The sequence below is a fragment of the Siniperca chuatsi genome, linkage group LG2, assembly GCF_020085105.1.
Source record: "Siniperca chuatsi isolate FFG_IHB_CAS linkage group LG2, ASM2008510v1, whole genome shotgun sequence".
Lineage (NCBI taxonomy): Eukaryota > Metazoa > Chordata > Actinopteri > Centrarchiformes > Sinipercidae > Siniperca > Siniperca chuatsi.
This window is the reverse complement of record NC_058043.1, coordinates 17,142,589-17,167,378: the sequence shown is the minus strand read 5'-3', so window position 1 is coordinate 17,167,378 and position 24,790 is coordinate 17,142,589. Positions and strand designations below refer to the sequence as shown.

The window sequence follows — 24,790 nt, the reverse complement described above, 5'->3', positions numbered from 1 at the left end:
GATAATTGCACTGCGCCTCACCTGGAAGGATTTGATGAAAGTCCAAAGCAGGGTGCGAATGCCCTCCCCTCTGCTGAGGAGCTTGACCAGCCGCATGACACGAAACAGACGAAAGAAGGTGATGGAGATGCGAGCGCTGTCCTCTGTGTTCTGTGGAGAAACAGTCCAGAGTCAGAGGACAGGAGAGCAACAGTGTATGTAGTGAACGCAGAGCACCTGGCTGTGCTTTACGGGATGATGAGGTCTGAACTGAGACCCCGGTGCCAGATACATATGGGCTGAGAAAGCAGCACTGCATCGTTACGTCATGGAATACTGCATGTTCAGAGAAAACCTAGTTTGGAATTTGAGCATGGATAAGTTTTATGGTGTGGTGGCAACATCTAGTAGATGTTCAAATTGCAGTTGTTCTATATAGCATATTCAAGGCTGTAGATTTTAGACAATTTCTAGTCAAAACATAATTAAGAAGAGTCTCTAAAGCAGTGTAGCTGCAGCTGATATGTTTCTGTTAGTCTGCGTCCAAAGCACTGTCAGGAGCCCTGTCACTGTACAGACCTACAGGGAGGAAGCAAGGAGGCAAGCATGCTGGAGAAAACCTTGCCATACTTAGGATACATCTGCACAAGCATGGCACCCTCAAGTCCAGAGTCACTGCATGCGGAGTCACAGTGGGGCCAACCCGAATGGGTCGGCCAGGAGGTTCACAGGTCAGAGCTGGGTGACCTGATCTCAGGGGTCACCCATGGGTCACTCCCACACGCAAGAATGGTGGCAGAGACCATGTAGCAGTGTCAACAGCACAAACGTGAGGAGCGGCCCCAAACCGCTCCCACCTAACAGGACACACAGCGTCACGTTTGAGTGACACACTCTCCTTAGAAATAACTCCAATAACTCCAAACATTTAGGAAAATGAAAGGCACATTTTTTGAGGCTATATGCAAATTAACAAACAAAACAAAAGTGAGGAAAAAAAGAGAATGGAAACTAAAAATAAGCAATAGATCATCGATGTTGTAGACAACAGAAATAGCAAACAAAGAAATGCAGATCTAAACATGGCATGGCCCTGAAGAGGGAGGAAGGGGGAGAGGGGGGGCGGAGCATCTTACCCCCTGCTCATCCACCTGAGGAGTCTCCGTTGGCTTTAAAATCAAAGACCTGTATTAATGACTTGCACAGAGCCCGCAGGTCTCACACACATTGGGCCAAACACATAAACATTACATTTGAAACGGCTTTTATCACACAACGCCAGTCAAGACGTAGACAGAATAAAGTCACTACTCTTCTCATTGACAGGACAAAACTGTCTTATTGTTTCACTCTGACAAAGACAGACATTCATGTATCACTGTCAATGTACGCTTAATATACTGACAGACATAAAACATTATCTTAACGCTTTAAAAAACTGCCATACAACAGGTTTACAGCTTTACATTCTCCATGTAGGACTTAACAATTGCATGTCAGACTGACGAACAACATGAAATTACTTAATCACTTAACATGAAAGACTGGCACACAACTTTATCACTCCCCCGGTGTGATGGTCATTACTGATGGGATTAAATGGACTTTATGGTTGAGATGTCTTTGTCGGGCTTTAGACAATGTTAATGAGATGTTAACTGACTGACATAACAAATGTTATGAATTCATGTCATGATGAAAGCACCGGCTGCTATTCTTACAGAGCCGCGACTCATAGCTAATTGTTTGTTTTTCCTGTATAGCAACGTTTAGACTTCAGACTCAGGCAAGTACACATCAAAATATGACTTGACTGGACAAAAATCATTGTGTGCATCATTAATAGCATCCATCATAGGATTGGAGTACATGTAAGACAGCTGCAATCTCACTCTCCTATGGGTTGTAATGATTTTATGTAAATCAAGTGTTTTCAAAACAATGTTTCTTCTTGCTTGCTGACCAACAAGAGATTGAGTATAATAAAATAAAATGATCTATATAGTTGCTCACACAAATCCGCACCCATACACAGTTATTGTTTGCAATTCATGTAATTAACAATAAATGATAGGATATCAGCAGTATTCAGTGAGCATTTGTACACAGAGAAAGTCTAAGTGCAAAATAAAATAGAAACATCAATCATAGTGGTGGTTACACTGAACCTGTGTAATGATAATGTGATTTTTTGCAAAAGAATGAGATTAACTCAACACTGAAAAGAGTCATATCAGAAGGCTCAGCACTGAAAACAAAGAGATACTCCAAACAGATACGGCTTCATTCAAATCCCTCAGCACAATACTAGACAAACTGTCAGTATGAGGTGCAAAATGAGCAGAAATTATTAAAAAAAATGTAGAATTAGCTTGAGGAGGTTCTTTAGGTAATCCTGGCCACAGCATTGATGGAGCATGCGTTCAGCATTGCCACGTTGCTGGGGAAGCACTGCACGCACACGCAAGACATTTGGAGGATGAGGAGCCAGTGGTGAACTCATAGCAAGGCAGCAACTCATGCATGTCAGTAGTGCCCTGCAACAAAACTGCCATAGCAGGACGCTCTCACAGTCCGGTGCAGAAAGAGGTGAATGAACGACAGAAAAGGAGAGAGAAAGAGAGGGAGGAGGAGGAAATCAGAGATAGAGACCAATACCAGGATAGCAAATAAAACTAGACAGATTGAGTCATACTGTAATAGGAATAAGAGGACAGGCGGAGAGGTGTAAATAGGGAGAGCGTTACTGTTGGAGTGTTCATGCACCTGACTGGAGTCTACACACCTGCGCTACACATGAGCTCCATTCTGAGCTTTAAGAGCTCACTACAGGAAGACAGAACAAAACACAGAGACAATCACTCACAGAGACACAAACACAAGATCATCAAAGAACCTCAAACTCAGCTGCATTAAACCACCATCAGTGTAAATGTACAAAAACTAATTCAGCGTCTTCTGATGAATTTTTAGTTCACCTGATAACTGTATGGTGATAGGATGCTTAGACTTTTACTTTCATTTGAGGACTGTAACTGAAGCCGAATCTAAGTTTTAGTTGCTGAAAAAGCTTCTATTTCGATCCAGTTCACACCATGACTTATCCGTTTTAGCTAATATTGATGCATTAACTCAACGATCTGCGAAGCTGCAGTGGCCTACACAACTTTAAGGAAAGTAAAAGATGACATTTCTTAAAAATCTCATCACGATTTTCAAATTTTCAAACATTGATTGAGTTTCAGAGATTCTATTTCAAAAGTGTCCTTAATGTTGTGTAGGATGGACATTTCCAAGCTCTGAGCTCCAGGGCCATTCTGTCTGGAGGTAAAGGTCGAGGGGTATGGCAAGAGAGAAAGGGCAAACTTCACAAGGCTCTATGGAAAAAACTGACCAGAGGGGAATGGAGCTGGTGGCCAAGCGCCATCTGTGAGAGGCGGGACATGGAAAGGTTAGGGAATGAGGTGAATGGCTGACGCTTCGCAGCATGCATTTGGAGAGGGCACAGTGGTCAGGTGATAAACTAAACAATCACACAGCTGATGGCTGGAAAGGCAAGCAAGTAGTAAAAATCAATACATTAAAATGCAAACCCACACCTTTTACAAATGATTCAATGGAAAAAGTTCAATATCTGATCTGGTCAGTTTGCTGTGTGACACAAACAGCAACAACCTCATGCAGTGCAAACCACAAATAAATGTAAATGGTATGAAAGGTGCCTCACAAGAACCAATATGAAAGCTCTTGTGAAATCAACATCATGTCCCCAACATTCACAACACACATATATTCATACATACGGCACACCTTAAAGTACAAAGTGTACACATGTAAAAACACACATGCATAACAATAATAACCTACACACACCACCAGCATATGTTTTAAACAAAGTTAGTGCTTGTTTATACACTCATGCAGACACACATTTTGGAATAACAAACTGAGAAAACACAGAAAACATGAAATATAACTCCAGAAAAACAGCACTGCAGCTCAGACACGAGAGCACTCAGGAGGGGGACGGGGCGGCAGGTGGAGCAGTGAGTCTTTGGCACACTGCACCTCTAACAAGCACCATAATCTCCATAACTATTCCTCAGAAACTTGAAATTTGGTCTCATAGCATTCCTGGTGTTTGTTTGTATCCTGGACTATAAATCTGACAATCTTAACCATTTTTGTACCAAGCTAAACTCAAAACACGACAATGTAGATCACAGACACTTAGTCTTTGTTTTAGGTGTTTTTTTTTGAAGCCATGAAGAGAGGAGCATTTTTATAGTTGGTTAATGTAAAGAAATAATTGTATTGAACCTTGACTTGAATTTTCAAAACGAATGACTGACTTTGATCAATACTGAAATAATCTCTCAGTTAAAATTAAATCTATGTGTTACTGTGCTACAAAACTACAAAAATCTATTTTTGCCTGAGTCAATAAAACATTAGATGACCAATTTAGTTTTTAATCCACTGTAAAGGGGTCCCGAAGATAAAGTTGTTATACACAACAGGTTACACACAGAAAAGATTTTTGTTCATTGCCATACTTGCCTCTACAAGTTTCTATGGAAACAAAATGAAGAAGGGTAAGAATTAGACAACCACATCATCCCGCACTGAACCAAATGCATGCCTCAGTTCACAAAGAAATGTGAGAGACTCCTGTTTTTGAAACATCAAGTGTTAACAATCAGCATGTTCATCAGACATTTTGTCATGATTCCTGCAACAAACAGTACTGCAACAAAACAGAAGCATAATTCCACCAGGACAGACTATTTGATTAACTCAGTGTACTGTGGATGCACTAGCACTAATAAGAAAAGGACATATAATGAAGGTCAAACTGAAGCTTTACAGAATAAGCCAATGGCACTTTAACAACTACGAATGCCTTTCCAAACATAAAAATAAAAAGTTTTAGCATACAAAGTATCATGATAATCTTGGAAGCTCTTAGTTTAGCAGATAACATTTCAAAGTGGAGGCTACAACTGAACGCACAAGAGAAGTGGTTCCCACAAGAGGTTCCCAAATAAAGTGTGAGGGGTCATCAGATGATTAAAGAAATAAGAAAAATTATTTCTGTTACACAAAATTATGTTGTTGTTTGTTTTTTTTTCCTTTTCTGTAATACTACATACTAAATACTACATACTTTTACCTCTTACGGGCTCTAAAATCCTTCAAAATGAAAAGTGAGAGAAGAAAAAAAACACTCTTCGATTTATCTGCTCTCAACACTTATCAAAAGGGTCAAGTAGACATTTGCTTCATTTTCAGGGTCCTCATGACAAAAGGTTGGGAACCACTACACTATCAAATTTCAACAAATAATCCTGGCAATTGCCATGTGGCTTTCCTGTAAGGCTTCAGTTTAACTTGGGAGGCAGAAAAAAGGAGTACTTACATTAACTTCAGTGATAGCGATATCGACAACGCTACCAACAACAATTAAGGCATCAAATGTGTTCCAAGCATCAGCGAAATAGTGCTGTTAATGCATGGCGTTACATGTAAGGGTAAAGATGGGAATGAAAGGGAAGAGACCGTGAAGAGAAGGAGAGGGAAACAGAATCAGACAGATGATCAGGGAAGAGTGGAAAGTAAAGAGGGGACGAGCCAAAAGATGTAATGAAATGGCAGGGTCAGGGGAGGAGAAAAAGAGAGAGAAAAAGGAGATTAAGTATTAAGAGTGATCAGATATAAAGCCAGAAATCTTGAGCCCTGCCATAGAAACCTGCAGTGTGAGCCGAGGTGGCCCGAACAGAGAGAGGTCAGAGAGCAGCGGGGCTCATTGTAGCTGAGCTTACTTACATCGATCTCACTGAGAACAATATCTACTATGCTGCCAATCACAACCAAGGCGTCGAACACATTCCAGGCATCCCCAAAATAGCCCTGAGTGAGGTGGAGCGAGGGGTGGGCAAGTTGGATGTAAGATCAGCACAAACAAAAAGTCTTTAATCGCACACTGAAATTCATATAGACTTATTCTGGTAATTTAAAACACAGATGATCCCCTGCTGGCTACTTGAGCTGAAGGGCCCGTGATTGTAGTACATTGATTTATAGAGTGTGGTTGAACTGCAGAGTACAAGCTCTGCACCAATTTGATGTTAATACTAATAATACATGCAAAAACACTGCTGCCAAGACCTTGACAAACAGTGAATTCTATTTTAGTAAAAGAAAGAAAAAAATGTCAGCACTGCACCCCACACTCTCTTACTAGCATCCTGTCCTTCTTCTCAACACAGAGCTGTTGGCAGTTGAGGGGGAAAAAACATTCACTTACTCATCAGTTTTCACACGTTCACGTATGCTGCTCCATTCTTAAACATTTAAGCAATAGTTCAACATCTCTTGCTGAACGTTAGATGAGAGGATATGAAGCTACAGCCAGGAGATGGTTATCTTAGCTTAGCATAAAGACTGGTAACCGGCTGAGACAGCTAGTCTGGCTCTGTCCGAAGGTAACAAAATCCATAAAAACGACACGTTGCGGTTTTACAGGGGTTATGTGCTGGACTATCTCTTGGCCTGGAGTAGTAATGTCCACTCACCAGTACCAGAGAAGCTCACTAATTAACACATTGTAACTTCCTGGAAAACTTTTTACCTTTTGACGGAGCCAGGCTAGCTGTTTCCCCTTGTTTCCAGTCTTTATACTAAGCTAAGCTGGCTGTAGCTTCCATTTAACAGACAGATATGAAGGTGTTATTGATCTTCTCTTTTAACTCAGCAAGAAAGTGAATAAGTGCATTTACCAAAATGTAAAAAGTATTCCTTTAATAAATAAAACTGTATCAATGAATGTTTGTTAAAGTAGGACATCTGTGTGTGTGTATGTGTGTGTGTGTGTGTGTGGGTGATTCGCTGTTTCTCAGTGTAAGTATCTCTGTCTCTGTTTGAGTTAGTGTGTGTTTGTGCTCTTCTGAAAGTGGTTGTCTGTGAAGACATTTGCGGGGCGACTCACCCTGGGTTTGAAAGCGATGAGTTTGAGAACCATTTCCACAGTGAAGACCGCAGTGAAGACCATATTAAGAATGTCCATTACATAGTTAAAGAGCGCAGACTGGCCGTAGTGCTGCAGAAAGGACATAAAGAGGAACGGTTAAAGAAAACTGAAGAACAGGGCGGCTATTATTTTGATATACACTAAATAAATTAATAAAGATTCTGGTCAGAAAGAAGAAAAAAATAATAATAACATTCATCTATACTGATGAAAATGTTTTTGGTACATCATTGCACCAATTATACATATATAGTATATAAATATGTACATATATTTAGGACTTTAAAACTTATATAAGTAGTTTTATATTGACTATATCATCCAAAATGTACAATGTATTATTTAATGCCCACTGACAACAAACTTTTTCTCAACCTCTCCTTTCAAACAAAATAAACATTAGCAATTATCCATAAATATATTTGATGTTCACTTTTGTGTCAAATTACAGTGCTACTACTGGTTGGTTGAGCTGGTTGGTTTCAGTAGTGTATATAGTGTGACTTCTTACCTGTACAGCCAAGCAGAGTGTGTTGAGCATGATGAGCACAAACATGATGTACTCAAACCCAGTGGAGTTCACCACATACCAGAACTTGTACTGGTATGGGTTCTTAGGGATGTACCTCCTCAGTGGACGAGCCTTAAGAGCGTACTCCACACACTGACGCTGCACAGAAATATGCAAAACGTTTTAATGCTCAGTTAAGAACACACTTGATACTGTCATTAGACTATTTATATGAGCCACAATGTTAACAATGTAATGGTGATAATCAGTTTTAGGATTTTTACACAAGAATGCCAAATGCGATATTTGTGAACTGCAATAACTAGTACTTATTGTGCCACTGCCTTTTCTTCACACATTACCACAAAGTCAAGAGACCCCCTGTAGCCTATTAGCTTTTCTGTGGAATAAGTTAAATATTTTAACTTTATGAATAAATCTCAGAAAAAAAGTATTTAAGCATTTCCAGTGCTCAACATAGCATATTATATCAGTAAGTTCTCCGTAAGTTCTCTTTAGTTTTTTGACCTAACACACACACAAACACGCTGCTTCCACACACCCACATTTTGTGAACCTGCTGACTCTGACCTGGTTCTTGTCCAGTTCACAGTTTTTGTACTCTTTCTCTCCTTGTTCCTGAAATGTGACAATCACAAAACCTACAAAGATGTTCATCATAAAGAAAGCAATGATGATGATGTAGATGATGAAGAAGATGGAAATCTCCACACGGTAGTTGTAAATGGGGCCGAGGTTCTCCCTGTTGGAGTCGATTGCCTTGTATAGTAACCTGAGAAGAAAAGAAAACAGAGAGAGAGCATGTGAGTACAGATATCATCTGTGAGTGAGTATGAAATGTGTCTCACAAACAAAACTTTTATTTGAACTTTTTTTTATATGGTGTTGCTAATACTGAGATCTGAAAAAGTTTGAATCTTACGCAGGCCAGCCTTCAAAAGTGGACACAGTGAACAGAGCCATCATAGCCATGAGGACGTTGTCAAAGTTGAAGTCGCTGTTGCTCCACAGTCGTTTGTGGATGGTTGGCTGGTTCACATCTCCATCCTTATACAGGATGTAGGTGCCCCTATGAGAAAATGACATGTTGCATGGAGGTTAAGACTGAAACTAGAATTAGTAATATTACTAAATAAATTAGTTGTGAAGGAACGAGATGAGTAAAACTAACTTGCACTCTTCCGGGCTGGACTTGGCTTCATCCGTGCAGCGATAGAACTTTCCCTGTGGAGGAAAAGACAACATTTTCACTCTAATAAAGCATATTTTAACACTATTAACTCAATATCTCTGGCTTCATGTGTAATACAGTTTTTTGCAACCTCATTGCTGCTGACCTTAAATAGCTGCACCCCTATGCAGGCGAACATGAACTGGAGCAGAGTGGTGACGATCATGATGTTACCGATAGTCCTGATGGCCACAAACACACACTGCACCACATGCTGTAATACAGAGAAATAACAATGTTTACACATTGTGGCATCCATACTGAACAAAGAAGTCTAAGCTTGTGGTTATTATTGTGGACAAGCGGCAGGATGACTTTGTGATGAGGTCTCACCTTTAGGCCTTTGGCTCGGTTGATGGCCCTCAGGGGTCGAAGAACACGAAGCACCCTAAGAATCTTCACCACTGAGATGGCTGAGGACCTGAACAATGAAAACAAATGAATGTAGTTTAAAAGCAAGATAATCCAAGAAAAGCATCGACAAGCAGGTCATTATTACCGCAGGAACTTTTTCAAAAAGACCAGGAACCATTTCAGGAACTTGACTTGCTTTTTGACCAGAGGAACCAGGAACTAAATTTTGTTTCTCTGCCATAGTTCTTAGTGCCAAAAAAGTTCCTGCTCGTGGTTAGTACTTTCTGATGGCCCTGGAACTATTGGGGTGGAGTTTGCAGGGCTGACTGTTGCTGACTATTCAAACATAAAACTTGTGGCTGCTACCACTTGTGTACAGCTTTATTAACACAATGAGGACGCTACGTGAATCAATACTAGGACAAAGGTGGGACATTTCTTGTAATGTCTTCTGAAAACAACTACAGTGATGTTGTTGGCTTCCTGACAATCTAAAAAGAAAGAGATAAAGAGTGTGTGTGTGTGTGTGTGTGTGTGTGTGTGTGTGTGTGTGTGTGTGTGTGTGTGTGTGAATGAGCTGAAAGCACAAGTGAATGAAAGAGAAAGAGGGAACAATGAGAGTGAACTGTTAAGTACTAAAGCAGAAATAAATAACCATAAAGCCCTCAGCAGATTGTCGACGTTGGAAAGAGTTGGTTCTGGGATTTTCAGTCTCCTTTTCCACCTCTGCATGTCTCATTTGCATCCATTCAAACATTAAAGTTGTGCAAAGAAACATTCAGTTTATGAATTGGGAGTATTTGCCTTATTTTCATGGTTTTTCCAGATGCGTAGGAAATGCAACCAAGAATGCTGAAAGGGGACTCTTATTTCGTAGTTTAGTTCCCGAGTTTAGTTCCTGTTGCTCCATTGTTCCTGGAACTATTTGGCTTCTACAACAATCAGGAGGCAAATGTGTCTGCGTTTATTTGTACTCACTGGATGCCAAAGGAGACAAGGGAAACTCCCACCACTAAGAGGTCCAGGAGGTTGAAGTAATTCCTACAGAATGCTCCTTTATGGAGAAAGGCTCCGTATGTCGTCATCTGAGGAGAGGACAGAGGATGTTAGAGGAGCAAATGACGAAGGAAAGACCCCTACATATTTCATCCAATGCACACTGGACAATTACAGAGTTAACACTTGCACTCCACACTTCAGAGGACAGAGACACACATACAGTACAAACATGTTAAATAGGAAAAACATATGCTGACATACAGCACTCTCCACCTTGCACACGCGCACACGTCTCCACACTCTTTTAGATCACTCTGATTTGGGGTGGCGAGCTCAGAGCAGTGAAACAGGAGGCTAAATCTACCGTCGCCACCCCCACGGCCCTTAACTACATGAATGTAGTAGCAAGTCATTCATTTCACAATCTACTATGGGATGAGGCAATAAAACATGCATTTTGTTGCCATGATGTCAGGGATATTTACTACCTGCAAGAGCTCTAGTTATAGCGATTGGAAAGTAGAAATGGCCTTACTGTCACATTCATGTGGACCGTCATCTTAAAGCACATTCCATTATGTTCTTTAATAGTTCAGAATAAGGGGAAGCAGCTCCCAATTAAAACTTCAGCAGAGTTCAGCAGGCAGAGAAGAAAAACCAGCCAAAATAACTCTTCTTCAAATAATAAAAGTAAAGGATTAATTTTCCGAGTACATGTAAATGTGGAGCCTTGCAGAGAGATGGAGAGAGGAGAGTGCTAACTAGGAGCATTGGAGAATTTGTAAAGTAAAACAGAGATGAACTTTGGGTTTTTGCCCAAATGGCTGCAGTCACAACTCCACATTTCTATGCACTCGGTCAGGGAAAGCAGACTGAACCATGCTCGGCAGGAACATGGTTGGTTTTGCCCCCTCTTTTATGGGTAATCTGAAGAGCAGTCAGTACGAGAGGCATGGCGTTAGCTTTGACTGGAGTTGACTTTACGTCTTCGAACACCTCCCTGAAGATGACCTCAAACTCAACTTCAGCCAATGCCTTAACAATGTCTGAACAGCCCATTAAAATGAGGGTTGCATCATGTTTTACATATCTGCATCATCAAAATCATTTCAGCGATGACGTGACACCCATCTGAGTATAATGTAATGCTGATGTGATGTTTCCTTCCCCCAACATGAGTTATTTGATTAGTGTAATTTGAACAAATCTTGTGTTTGTGTTAGTGTGTGCAAAGTAACAACTCCAATATTTAGTTTTTGCTTTTTAAAAGAGGTGCCATGAAGAAAAAAGTAAATAAGAGAAAGGAAACAAACAAGCCAGGTTGTACTGAGTGGCAGGTGACACACAAGGAGAGAATGCAGCAAGGCTCTCGTTGTCATTTAAGAGGTTACCTTCAATATGATCTCAAATGTAAACATACTAGTGAAGACATAATCTGCATAGCCTAGGACCTGGAAGGCAATGAGACGTTTGGAGTGTTATTGGGGTGAGGTTAGTCACAGCACGGACAGGGGACACAGGGCATTTACCTTCAAAACGATCTCAACAGTAAAGATAGCCGTGAAAGCATAGTCAAAGTAACCAAGTATCTGCAAAAAGCAACGTACATGTTTAACAAAGACAGTTCATCGTGCAGCTTCATACATCATATGTAAACAAGATGAATAAAAAAAACGGTAACACTTCATTTGAAGGGGTGTGCATAAGACTGACATGACATTGTCATAACCATGACATGACACTTGTCATGAACATACAGGAGTCTTTATGAATGTTTATGACTGTTGTCATTAACTGTCATTCTGTCAATTATGTTACTTTTAATACAAAGTTGACATTGCTTGAGATGTCTTTGTTATGATAACAGCGGTTAAAATAACAATACTGGATTAGTTACATTTATATGACGTTAGCGATTTATCTTGATACCCAAAGCGCTTCACAGTGAAGAGGAGAAACTTACCTCAAACACCACCAATGTAGTTAGGTTAGCTAACGTTACTTTAGCAACAAGTAAAGCTATCTGCCCATCAGGAAACTCCGGTACTGTACTCTGTCGTCACATTGGCCTTATAACATTTGACTACAACTTTATGACAAGTCCAAACAGTTCCACTTTACTTTAGGTCAAGGGAATTATTCTGGCATTATAATAGTCCCATGACAGCCAATGTCAAAACCAACCACATATCACAGTTTAATGTAATGTTAACACATAAAGCTAAATAGTTTCCTTTAATCTGATAATTAGGCCTGCTATGGCATGTTTATGACTGGTTATGTTTTCTTGGTTAATGTCAAGTTGTCATAACAAAGACATCTCAAAAAATGTCAACTTTGCATTAAAAGTGACATAAATGAACCGAATGACACTTAATCAGAATCAGAAATACTTTATTGATCCCCGTAGGGAAACTCTTTGTTACAGCAGCTCGCCTTTACGTCAGTGCACACAGAAGAAAGTACTAGCAAACAATATGATACACTATAAAACACTATAAAAACAGGTCAGAAAATAAATTAAGTATCAGATAAGTATAAGATAAACTAAGTGTCGAGTACCAAGTGGGTTTACCGTTTGATGATGATAGTACAGTATAATAATACAATGTAACCAAATAAGTAATAAGTAATACGTAATAAGCAGAGGTGCAAGTACTGTCGAGAGTAATAGAGCTATATAATATCAATAACAATAAATAAGAAAAACTAACATGGGAAAACTAATATTTTAGTACTAATAATGACAACAGTCATAAACCTTCGTAAAGACTCCTTCATGTTCATGACGTGTCATGTCAGTCTTATGTACACCCCAAATAAATCGTTACCAATAAAATATTTGAATTTTTTTCTGGAAAGAGTTTGTTAGTGTAAACACCACACAGTAAATTTGAATTACTTGCAGAAAGTATCTACTAACTAGTTCATAAAGCGCAAGGTGATATTACATAATTTCTTATGCAGTATATATCATGAATCAACTAAACCATAGTAACCTTAATGATCAAAGTACAGTTAAAGTCATTAGAATGCACTGAAAATGAAATTCTTTGCTTTATAGGACTGTGTTTTTGCCTGTTTCAGCTCATAACATATAAATTGCATATCCTTATCATTATTGTCAACCAAAGTGTACCATAAGTTCAGACCTTCCAGATAGCAACAGGGGAGGTTCATTTAATTTCAGTATAGTACAAAAATCAATGTGCAGAAACCTGACACTAGCTTGACATAAAGTACATCACATCACTGTAAAATAATTACTGCCTTAATTTTTTGTGTACAAGTTGTGTCCTCAATGAGTTAATGCAAAAAGTTTTTTTAAAAACTTTCCTTTATCTGCATTTAAGGACACTCTGACATCTGTGATGTGTGAGTGAGCTGCTTAAAGTATTGCATTCATAATATAAGGTATGTTGCTAGAAAAACAATTCCAAGAGACAAACAACATTGTCAAAAAGATAATGAAAGATAATGTGAATTTGGTACTTGGATTTAAAAGGTTGCTTTTGAGTACCTAACCCCTAAATCATGAATGTTGAAACAGACCAGCATGAGCAGGGAGACCAGATGTCGCCATTAAATTTGGACAGCCCATATTTTCAAGCAGGACAGGAACAGTCTTTGTTCTGACAGAAACGGTTGCACTTGAATGTATGTTTTGGAAAATAAACCGCAAGTAATATTTTTGAAAAGCGTTTTCAAGGACAGGATAGATGACATAGATGTTGTACAGGGAAAAGAAACTCTAGATTTTCTATTTCTGAATCATTTTTTCTATCTGTTTCCCTTTTTCTCTTTTGCCCTCTCTATAGTGTTAGAGAAATGACTAAATCTATGATTTATGGCCAGATTGGTAGAGTTCAGACTCACAGACACAATAGATAAATGTCTTTTTCATGCTGGTAAAATGATATTTTTCTGATGACATCTCTCTGAAAATAAATTAAATGCATTATTTGTTTGTTGCTTCTTTTATTGTGATGTGTACTGAAAAACACCTTAAATCCTCGTTTGACAATGGTGTTCTTAAAAACGGATCTCATGAAGTTGCTTTTGTCTTGCATCTCAAATAATGTTAACTGATTTAAAGGTGGGGTATGCGATTCTGGAGAAATCCAATACCATGACAAATACCATGATATAGAGCGAACAACGACAAAGCAAGTAATGTAACTAACGTTACCTAGGTTTGGGTTAGCAAACTGTCGCTACAGTTGCTGCTGCAAAGCTAACAGCCAGAGAGGACGAGACGCTTCCCAGAGCCTGCAAGCCAGCTCCAGACAGTGATACTCACAGCTCTGCTGCTACTATAGCTAACATCTCAACAACAGCATATCTTGGCAAACTAGAAAGTAAGCTGAATGTCTGTGGGCAAGTCATATAACGAACAAATCATGGCTGGAATAGCTGGAATGTGTTGTGTGGCTCGGTCCGAGCCACTTTGTTTGTTTAGCATTTACAGAGCCAGGGCTGTGTACCAACACCAGATTTTTTTTCCAGCGCACACACTGAACAGACAGCTGGCGGACCATGAGGAGATATTCGCTGAATCTGACAAAAAGACATGTATTGGATTAGAATCACATACCCCACCTTTAATATAAATCCGGGTGGTGTATGCTTTGGAAAATGGTCAGTAGTGATGTAAAGTATGCAAGTTATATTAAATGGGCTAAAACATGCAAAACCACCAGTATGGTCAGTATTTAAAGGTCAAAAGAATTATGACACAACTGCATCTCAAACTAACTAAACTAACATTATATAGTGATATAATAATAATGTCACTCTTTGCAACACAGTCTGTTAGAAGCCATAAATACATTTCTGTTGAAGGTTTGTGGACTTACAATATTGCGAGCTGAGAAGTTTCGGATAGGATCCTCAGCAGCGAGTGAGACAGAGCTAAGCATGATGAACACCAGGATGAGGTTGGTGAATATGTGATGATTGATGAGTCTGTGGCAAAACACACGAAACCTGGAGGACAAAGGAAATACAACATAGCCAGAGAACATCAATGTGAAATTAAGCACAACCTGTGTGGATGTGTCCGTACGTGTGAAGTCTGCGTGAGTGTGATGTGTAAGTGTTTCATACGGGTTTGTGCTGCTGAAGATGAAGAAGGCGCTTCCTTCCGGGATAGGAGTGATCTTCTCCTTCTTTACCAGGTCAGAGATGACTGGCCGGGGTCCCGATGGAACTTCTGGATCCTCCTCATCTGCTGCAGTGTCATCATTGTCCTCCTCTTCATCCTTACAGACAAGTAGAAAGTTTGAGAAGGAGTATATAACTCCTCAAACTGTAAATATAAGTTACTGTATGGTTCAGTGTTTGAAAGGAATTAACGATACCTTGTCATCTTTATCATCCTCCTTTTTATCCCTGTGATGAACAGAGATATTGTTATGAATGATAGAGTAGAGTTTGAGAATACGGCTGATCATTTAAAGCTAACATTTGTAATATTTGTAACAGAGAGACATAGTAGGAGATCAAGCTGTCACCCTTTCTTGTCTCCTTCGTCTGTGTTGAGAGACTCTGCATCTGCCAAGTTGTCCACAGCGATAGCCAAGAAGACATTCAGGAGGATATCTGAGCAAAGTGTTCAGGAAAGGACAACTCTCTCTGTAAAAGCACTGCTTGCACTTTAACACCGCTTTATATTTTATATATATGTAAAATGATGAATGTAAGTTAACTCATGTATTCGCTGCTTCAGCAGTTTCAGGTGTGTTTGTATCAGTGGCAGAGGATACAGTTTCCACAGATAAAGAGGATGATGAAGTAAAAGCACACGATCATCCCAGAAGAGGAAGGGCCTCCGTACGCCATGATCCCATCATACATAACAGCGTTCCAGTCTTCTCCAGTCAGGATCTAAAATCGATTAATAATATTTATTTTGTGGGAGATGCATCAACAGTAGTGTGTCAAGCTTATCGTTATAGAGGGTATGTGCTGACAACACTTTTTTCAAATGTTCTAACCCCCCAGTCCCTGCTGAGTGGCACAATAAACCCGTTACAGCTGCTATCAATGGGCAGAGATACCGGAAGATGAATGTGTATGATGAAATATGGCCAAAAGTCAAGTTTCCTGACATATATACTGTATGTATCTTATTTTGACACTGCAGTAGTACACTAAACCATTTTAGGAATTATCAGCAAAATTAATGACGACTTCAGTCAAACAGAGAACAGTTGATAGACAACTAAGATGGAGTCACTAAGTGACTCAAAAAGAATCTCAGGACAATGTAACATTACTGTACCTGACACAAAATTGCAACTACATATTCATGTTTGGCACTAGGATTGCATTTCTCAATTGATGTCTCTTTATAGTCCGACCAAATACTGGATTTGTTGGACTAGTTCTTTTTCTCTTATCTTTATTCTTCGGCACTCTGTAAAACCTTTTACCATAATTCTTTCTTTCAAAATCTGTTTGTGCAAACAACAACACCAATGGCTAAATGTTGAATGATATGGCAGTGGTGTACAGTTATGTCATAATCTGAACTGTAGATCAGACCTGAAACACTGTGAGAAGGGCTTGGGGAAAGTTGTCAAAGGTACTCCTCTTGGTCTGTGTCTCGTCAAAGTTGAACTTTCCACCAAACACCTGCATGCCCAGCAGGGAGAAGATGATGATGAAGAGGAAGAGCAGCAGCAGCAGGGAAGCGATGGACTTCATGGAGTTGAGCAGAGACGCCACCAGGTTACTTAGAGACTGCCAGTGACTATGAAGAAATGTGGAGCAGTAGGGAGAAGGAGAGACAGGTGATTCATTGAACACCGCACATACACTAGACACACACACACAAACTCAGCATCATAACAGTCTTACCGTGTGACCTTGAAGATCCTCAGCAGCCGGACGCAGCGGAACACAGAGATGCCGAGGGGCGACATGATTTCCAGCTCGACCAGAATGGTTTCAGTGATTCCTCCGCACACCACAAAGCAGTCAAAGCGGTTGAACAGTGAAACAAAATAGGCCTGTAGCCCGAGACTGTACATCTTCACCAACATTTCACATGTGAACAGGGCTAGCAGCACCTTGTTGGCCACATCTGAAACCCAGAGAAAAAGAATGAACGTTAAAAAAACACAAATAAATGGAAAGATAAGGGGTTTAGGGTGACACATTTTTTGTGTTACAAAAAAGTAAACCTCTGCCAAGGCTGCACAAATATAATCGATGCACAAAAAATTGGCATTTTAAAAGATATAATAATAATAAATAAAACACATATAATATATAACATGTTCACTAATATTGTAATTGTATTCAATTTAATCTACATCTGATTCTGGATCTGCATCAAAATACACATAATGAAAGACAATCATGAGATACATAATACATTTTTATTCAAATAAATGAAGTATTCATGACAAAATACTGTAGTGAAAATGTTCAAAAATCATCATCATGCAATATTAAAAAATCCTTTAAAATATTGGTTCTCCTTGGTGCATGGTCGAAATTTCCACCTAACTTCACGTCTTTGAGATTTCCTACTAACTAATGAACTAACGAAATAGACAAATGAGGTAATAACAAAATTAATCAAAAGGTCTTTCATTTTTATGAGTAAGACTTTGATGTGTCCTGTAGTGCTGTCCGTACCCTGCACTTGTGTCAGCCACAAAGGCTGGTTGTAATGCTCTGATGATATGGTGAGAGTGTTGAGGAACACCAGGATGATGACCAGCCAATAGAAAGGCACCGATTTGACAGCCAACCGGCACTTCCTGCGGCAAAACCTGTTCCAGCGGCGCCAGCGCCGACTGCAGGAGGAGAAGGCAATGTCAGTGCGAATAATAACGCTAGTGTGACTCACTTTGCTTATAAATTTAATTAGATGAGCAGAGGATCTGGTCACATAGATTACAGTGTCTATACTATAGAATAAATACATCAATACATTTTTAAGTAAATCACTATGATTCATTTCCATTAATAATAAGAATGCAGAGATTGGGGGCGGGGGGAACTGCATCAATAGATTTTTTGCAAGTCATATTGTACAGTAAATGAGCTGAAAAACACTGCGTAAGACTATTCTCTAAAAATACCTTATGGTACATGCTGACTTTATAAAAGCGGTTGATTTATCATCCCCAGTAAAGTCTCATTAAAATACAGTAAAATGAAAGCCAAGCACTTACAAATAAAAAATCTGTACAATCTAATGCAGGCCCGCATTCTACAGTAACAGCTATATGCATCATGCAGAGACACAGACCCGCAAATATACTGACCTGAACTTTGACTTTGAAATTTTTTGACTGAAACAAAGAAGAATTAGTCAGAGTTTACAAATGCAGGTTGTAGCAGAGGTGTGTTAGGAGCATTGATTGGTTAGTAGGCTTAATTGATAACACAGAAGGCACCCAACTGCAAAAGTCAGTAGCATTACAGGGTAGGAAGACAATATAAACATGTAAGTGAGTTGTTTGCTGTTAACCATCTGACCATTTTTCTTTTACCACAAATCAAAACATAAAGAAAGTAGCACTTAGAAGATAAAATGTGGCAACGGCTGTTTGTTGCTGAGAGCATGTGAAATGAGACATGAGAGACACTGTAGCAACAGTCACAAAATAAAGAACAGCAATCTGATGTACTGTAATTTAAAGTAATAACAGAGGTCATGTTTTTGAAAAGGTTTGTTGTGCAAAGTGCTGTATGTTCTCACCACAGAGGTCCGCAGCATGGTGTCTTTTCATCCTCCCCGTTTTGATTCTCGGTGTTCACAGATTCTGTTTCGCTGGCTGGAACGCTCGCTGCAGCAGCAAATAAAGCAGGCATTTACCAAAAAAAATCATATGCACAAGATTGTTCACATAGACACAGTACAGTGCATCCCATGGGGAAGAAGTGTGACAAGAAATAAAATGGAGACTGCCTGCATCACATCAGGCACTTCTGACAAAAGATACACTAAAGGAACGTACTTTACAAATCAGCAAAGACAAAAACCATATCCAAGTGCATCACAATAATTTTATAGTGATTTTAAAAGAAGAAAATTACTGTATTTTTCATCTCTGAAGCCACGTTGCAGCTACAAAACTTTGTACTTCATAGAAAGTATGGAGCTTAGTGCTGTGACTGTGCATTACTGTCATCATTAGTATCATTTACCAAGTGCTGAAAGGGAGCTGACATGGGACAGGCGAGTGGACAGCTGCTCTACGAGGGCTGACTGATGCAGACAATGAGGAGCAGAGGGGAAGAAGGGAGCAGGCCGTGGAGGACAGAGCTCTTAAAGCTGTCTCTGAAATGCTACACTCAAAGTACTGCCAGTGCTTTGGAAAGACTGTCTGTGCAGACAGATGATTAACTGTGTGAAACGTCTCAGTGCTTTAACTCCTATGAAGGAGAGTGGTGTGTGCTGCTGCTTAGCTTATGTAGACGTGTTGGCTTTGATTCCTGAGTGGTCGGACAGCTCTCAGCTCTGAAAATAGTGCTGACTGCTGGAGTAGTGATCTGGGTTTAGCCCTGTTTCCTATATTCATACTGAGCCCCCTGCTTTTGAAATGGGATGTGGGAAGGAAATGGGGCGTGCCTGCTATCAAACGCAGCTATATTTCTATTCCCTATAAGACTCATTCTAATGGGTAAAAGATAGGCTTTTTTAATTTAGAACCAGTAGGTCTTTGAAAAAGAACAAAAAAAAAAAAGGAGAAAACAGAAACTGAAAAAGGCTGTGATGTTCGGACACGACAGGTTTAGCACAATAGTAAAACACAAAATGAAAAGTATTATATTACACACACACACACACACACACACACGCACACACACACACACACACACACACACACACAGACTCACTCAGCAGTCACTTAGGATGCTCCAACTGGAATTCTAATGCCACTGCTGCTTACCTTTTTGATTAATTTCCTAGTTTAAAGTACCAATCTATTCACCGATAATATATTCATTGATAACTAATTAATAGTAAAGTATTTGTAAAGAACAGGTCAATGATTCTTCACTGATAGAGGGATGTAAAGTTGATGTTTTTTTATTAGTAGTATGTTATGTTGAATGTTGTCCTGTCTGTCCTGTTTTTGACCTCATTAAGCCAAGTTCATAACAATGTTTGTTGTTAACTCAACTCTTAACATTTTAATCTTTGTGAAAAAAAAAACTCCTAAGAGTTCAGGAAGCACACAGTTTGGTGTGATCATTGAATGAAAACTGACAATTTTTTCAGTATCAGATTAATTTGAGCATCAAACACTCTTGTGCAAACACACACACACATACACACACACCCACACACACACACACACACACACACACACACACACACACACACACACACACACACACACACGCACACACACAAGAGCTAGAGAAAACTGGAGGGAAACCACAGGATTTACCATGAGTGTCGGACGACTGGCTGAACCACCCAAACCTTCCTTTCTTCTTCTCAGTAAGGTCAGCCAGAGTCACCCCTTCATGTGTAATGCATGCAAGTCCATGCATTCAGACACAACGGCACAGCAGAGGGACATGGGGGGCGAGAATGGGCTGCTATCAAAATGGGTCAGAGCAGACAAGCACCACAGGACAACAACAGTATTCAAAATATCAATATCCAACAATGACAAGAGCAGCAGGAGCCAGAGGGGCTGCAGACACTGAGGAGGGCAGAAGAACAACATGGAGAGCTGTTAGTTACTGGAAGCGCCTGCAGGTGACGAGGCCCTATACTAACATGTTACAGTGAAAATTAAAGCATTTGCATGTTAACATGTTAGTAGGGGCTCATGTATCGTCGACAGACACCAAAAGCCAGGATGGATGTTGAAGAATGGACATGTATGTAAGTATGGACCTGCCTCCTCGTAACACAGAGCCTCCAAAGCTTTAACTAGGAGCCTCTCACTTTATGGCAAATGTTAGCTGCAATGTTGCTACTGTAAAATGCAGAGTAAACATCTAACTTTATACATGAAGTATAAGCAGGAAAAGACAGGAGAGGGAGAGGCAACAGGAAATGGACAGAGTACATCAAAAAATGAGGGGAGATCGTAATGAGCAGACAGAGTGCAAAAAATAGAGATCGATCCTATGCTCAAACTATAAGGTGAATCAGTCGCAGTTGTGTGCATGTGTGCTGCTTATATAAAGAGGATTTGGATTTAGAGTTTTTCCTTTGCTTTTTTTTTTCATTTTCCCTTCTCAGATAATACTCTGGTGGTGCTCACAGTGTGCTCCGCTTCCATCAGTGACATACATGGAGCGTGAAGATAAAAAGATTCTGTAAAGCTCTGCTTCAAACACCTTTCATGTGTTTATATGGAACATGTCTAGGGAAAGACTGTCTCTTACTCAATACATGCCTCTATGTATACATGCAGGTATGTATCTATGCGTATGTGTGTGCGTTGCATCTGTGTATGGTCAAGAATGACTTTTAAAAAGCTTAATCAGTCCCACAAAAGATTTGCATGAATGGACTATTAATGCTACTGTTGATGGAGAAAGTTGGAAGTTCTCTCCTCTCTGGTGGATTTTTTCCTGCATGACTATTCAAAGTTGATGCAAAATCGAACACTCGAGTGTGATGTTTTAGATTGTGGGCTCTTGTTCCCTAATTAACACCCTCTGTATCTGTGCTAGATATGTCTCAACATGATTGACCAGTTATCTGGGGCAGTAAGAAAAATAGAGCACTGTACATCCAAATGGACACAGGAATGCAAGAAAAAGCACCCATTCTGTTTTAAACAGTGTTATGGGATATATATTTCTCCTCCAGAGAGAAATTATCTTTTAGCTAATCCACTGTGTTTTCCTTTTTTATTTTTTTTTAACAAAACTCCCACTTTGACACATTATAGATTTCTGGAGTACAAACTCTTGCATTTCTTGATTATATAAACGTAGGCCTAATTATAGCTGCAGAAATCACAACCCTCTCAAGCCAACAATAACACACACTGCTGGATACAGATACTGGCAAGAACAGATCCGATCAGTTTGCTGTACTGAAAGGCGCTTGTGATGCATTACTCTCAACTGCATGACGGAGGGAGTGGGAGAAGGTGCTTACGATTGCGCTTGCTCTCCTCATCGGCCTCATCCTCGTTGTCTGGGTCGATGTCTTCAGCCTGAGTGATCCAGTCCAAGTAACCCTTCAGATCCTCCTCCAGCTGCTGCTTCTCACGCAGCTTCTGGAAGTCTCCACGAGCTTTGGCCTTCTCTCTCTCCTTGGAGAACTCTCTGGGTTTGCAGAACCACACATACACAAAACACGCAAACACATACAAATACACAGGAGTGCATAAATGACCAATAACAAACACACACACAAAGAGAAATTTACTTTCACAGCAAACAACAAAAAGATTTTTTTCACACAAAATGGAAATAATACTAAATTATCTCTCACTACACGGAATGAAGATATCCTGTATATGTATTTCCTGTATATTCTCTTTGTCCATATTGTATTCTACATGTTCACATAATTCAATCACAACCTCTGAATGCCTTGTGTGTTTTTGTGAATCCTAGCCACTGGAGGGAGATGTACACCTTTGAAAGACAACAGCACTATATTTAGAGCCCAATCGTACAGTAGCTTATTCTTCAGGCGAGCATCTTAATCATACAGAAAAGGCAATTTAGGTAGACAGATGGTTTCAAGAGACATGCAACATTTGCACAGTGTCTAAATTCATAGATTATGTAAAACAATGACTATGGAAACTACAATATGTAGGGATTCAGAAGACAGGAGGTAAATATATTCAGTGCATAGTGCGATATTGTTATTACTGAGAAAAATATGTATTTAAGCTGTGATAATGAAAACGTCAAAACAAACATACTTGATGGTGAGAGGTAAAGCAGCATTTGTAAAACTGCATTTAGAAAAAGCTGATGCTGATAAATTATGGCAATCTAAAGCAGCCGACTGCAAGAGAGTCTGAGTTGATGATTATGTTAACCTTGTTGGCTTTTTTTTTTTTTTTAAATCAGGCTTTGCTGGCTGGTCAACCATCCAGAGTTTATTCTACTGTAATACTCCACCCCCACTCCACAGAGCTGGGAAAGCAAACTGGGGTTTGAGAGAGCTTAGGAGCGCAGAGGGAGTGAAGGGCGAGGAATAAGATTAATTTCTCTCTCAGGAGGTTGGGTGGGTTGAGGATGGGGTGGGGGAAGAAACGCTCACTTTGCAGTTGCCGTGGAAATGACGTGATAGTCTGACGCCAACAGAGGTCAGAGAAGAACGCCTGAGAAATAATATACATTTATCTAAAGGTCCTAACGCAGAATAGCAAATAACGGGTATAATATGACAATTTTTTGTAAACAGGTTGTCAGGATCTGTGCTTTTGAGTGGCTTACATGAATCTGCAGCATAGAATATATTCATTTATAGGCTAACACTACTTCCCAAACATAGCAAGCATTGCCAGGGTGCACAACAAACCACTGCATACACGCTTTGCACACTGCAGACCAAAACCACTTCACAAGTTTCCTCTTACCCACTTAGCACACCTAACACAAGGTTTAACACGAAAAAGGAGCCCAGTATGATCAGGCTAACAAAATAAATCCAAGGTGTTTCCCATCCGATGGCGTCGTTGACCTACAGGAGCCAAAAGTAGCCGGTTAACAGACAGCACACACATACAACAACAGAGAACCTCTGGCCTGAAATCAAGCAGAGGGTCTCTGTCTGCAAAGAGAGGAAGGTGCTTACCCGCTCAACACACCCAAAACCAGGTTAAGCACGAAAAAGGAGCCGAAGATCACAAGACTGACAAAGTACACCCATGGAAGCTCTAAGCCCATAGCATCGTTCATCTGGAGGAACAAGCATCACCACAGAAGAAGGAGAAAAGGAGTGGGAAGAGAGAAAGGAGAGAGTGAAATAAAGTGTTAAAGTTAGAAGCTGTCAGAAAAGAAGAGCAGAACAAAAGTTAGACAACAGTGGCTTTTTCTTCAGATGAATAAAAACAGAGATCTTGCAGGAATACTAAAAGTGCCAGGATAGCATCATATTGTTATTGTGAGTTGTGGAATGCATTCAATCATTTAGTCAATCAATCATATCAGAGTGATAAGAGCTGCCTCAGGAAATTATCAGCAGCTTCATCATCAGAATGTCAGTCACATTACTGTTCTGTGTCTGATCTGAGTAGACATTTAAGCTGAAGGCGCGTGACAGTCACAGGATATTGAACTGTGAGGGCAGAATGAGACTCACCCAGTACAGCACGTCAGTCCAGCCCTCCATGGTGATACACTGAAACACAGTCAACATGGCAAACAGGAAGTTGTCAAAGTTGGTGATGCCATTGTTGGGACCTTGCCAGCCTTCTCTGCACTCGCTGATGTTGATGGAGCACTGGCGCCCGTGCCCTGAGATCGCACATGGAGCTGGTTCCTCTTCTGCTATAGCTTCTACAGAGAGTGAGAGGAAAAAAACAGTGCTCATCATCAGATTATGTTAAGTAATTGCTGAAAACGACTGCATTTGAAATAATAGATGATTTCAAATAGGGGTCTCAAACTACAGGCCGTGAGCCAGATCTGGTCCCTCAGACAACTTCACCCCATCTTCAACGCCACCATCTTTACAATTTATTGTTATATCCGGCCTACA

At 39.9% G+C, this 24,790-nt stretch overlaps 1 protein-coding gene across 14 annotated transcripts in view; it reads right to left on the bottom strand.

The window, feature by feature from the left end:
- cacna1da (calcium channel, voltage-dependent, L type, alpha 1D subunit, a) overlaps positions 1 to 24,790 on the bottom strand; it is a 65,854-nt gene that overhangs the window by 16,841 nt on the left and 24,223 nt on the right. For 4 of the 14 annotated variants that reach the window (XM_044169308.1, XM_044169361.1, XM_044169300.1 and 1 more), the window contains exons 7-33: positions 24,392 to 24,588; positions 23,885 to 23,988; positions 22,223 to 22,392; positions 20,544 to 20,618; positions 18,845 to 18,932; positions 18,408 to 18,434; positions 17,773 to 17,933; positions 16,987 to 17,212; positions 16,672 to 16,879; positions 15,891 to 16,011; positions 15,639 to 15,726; positions 15,486 to 15,516; positions 15,232 to 15,386; positions 14,982 to 15,111; positions 11,655 to 11,714; positions 10,105 to 10,211; positions 9,106 to 9,193; positions 8,879 to 8,986; positions 8,713 to 8,765; positions 8,464 to 8,610; positions 8,112 to 8,313; positions 7,521 to 7,679; positions 6,968 to 7,078; positions 5,399 to 5,482; positions 4,540 to 4,551; positions 1,116 to 1,148; positions 22 to 150 (exon numbers count right to left, since the gene is read on the bottom strand). In XM_044169308.1, coding sequence (XP_044025243.1) covers positions 22 to 150; positions 1,116 to 1,148; positions 4,540 to 4,551; positions 5,399 to 5,482; positions 6,968 to 7,078; positions 7,521 to 7,679; positions 8,112 to 8,313; positions 8,464 to 8,610; positions 8,713 to 8,765; positions 8,879 to 8,986; positions 9,106 to 9,193; positions 10,105 to 10,211; positions 11,655 to 11,714; positions 14,982 to 15,111; positions 15,232 to 15,386; positions 15,486 to 15,516; positions 15,639 to 15,726; positions 15,891 to 16,011; positions 16,672 to 16,879; positions 16,987 to 17,212; positions 17,773 to 17,933; positions 18,408 to 18,434; positions 18,845 to 18,932; positions 20,544 to 20,618; positions 22,223 to 22,392; positions 23,885 to 23,988; positions 24,392 to 24,588 — 3,074 coding nt within the window. Of the gene's footprint in view, positions 1 to 21; positions 151 to 1,115; positions 1,149 to 4,539; positions 4,552 to 5,398; positions 5,483 to 6,967; positions 7,079 to 7,520; positions 7,680 to 8,111; positions 8,314 to 8,463; positions 8,611 to 8,712; positions 8,766 to 8,878; positions 8,987 to 9,105; positions 9,194 to 10,104; positions 10,212 to 11,516; positions 11,577 to 11,654; positions 11,715 to 14,981; positions 15,112 to 15,231; positions 15,387 to 15,485; positions 15,517 to 15,638; positions 15,727 to 15,890; positions 16,012 to 16,671; positions 16,880 to 16,986; positions 17,213 to 17,772; positions 17,934 to 18,407; positions 18,435 to 18,844; positions 18,933 to 20,543; positions 20,619 to 22,222; positions 22,393 to 23,884; positions 23,989 to 24,391; positions 24,589 to 24,790 lie in introns of all 14 variants that reach the window. The other 10 variants (XM_044169291.1, XM_044169312.1, XM_044169319.1 and 7 more) reach the window with 10 other exon arrangements.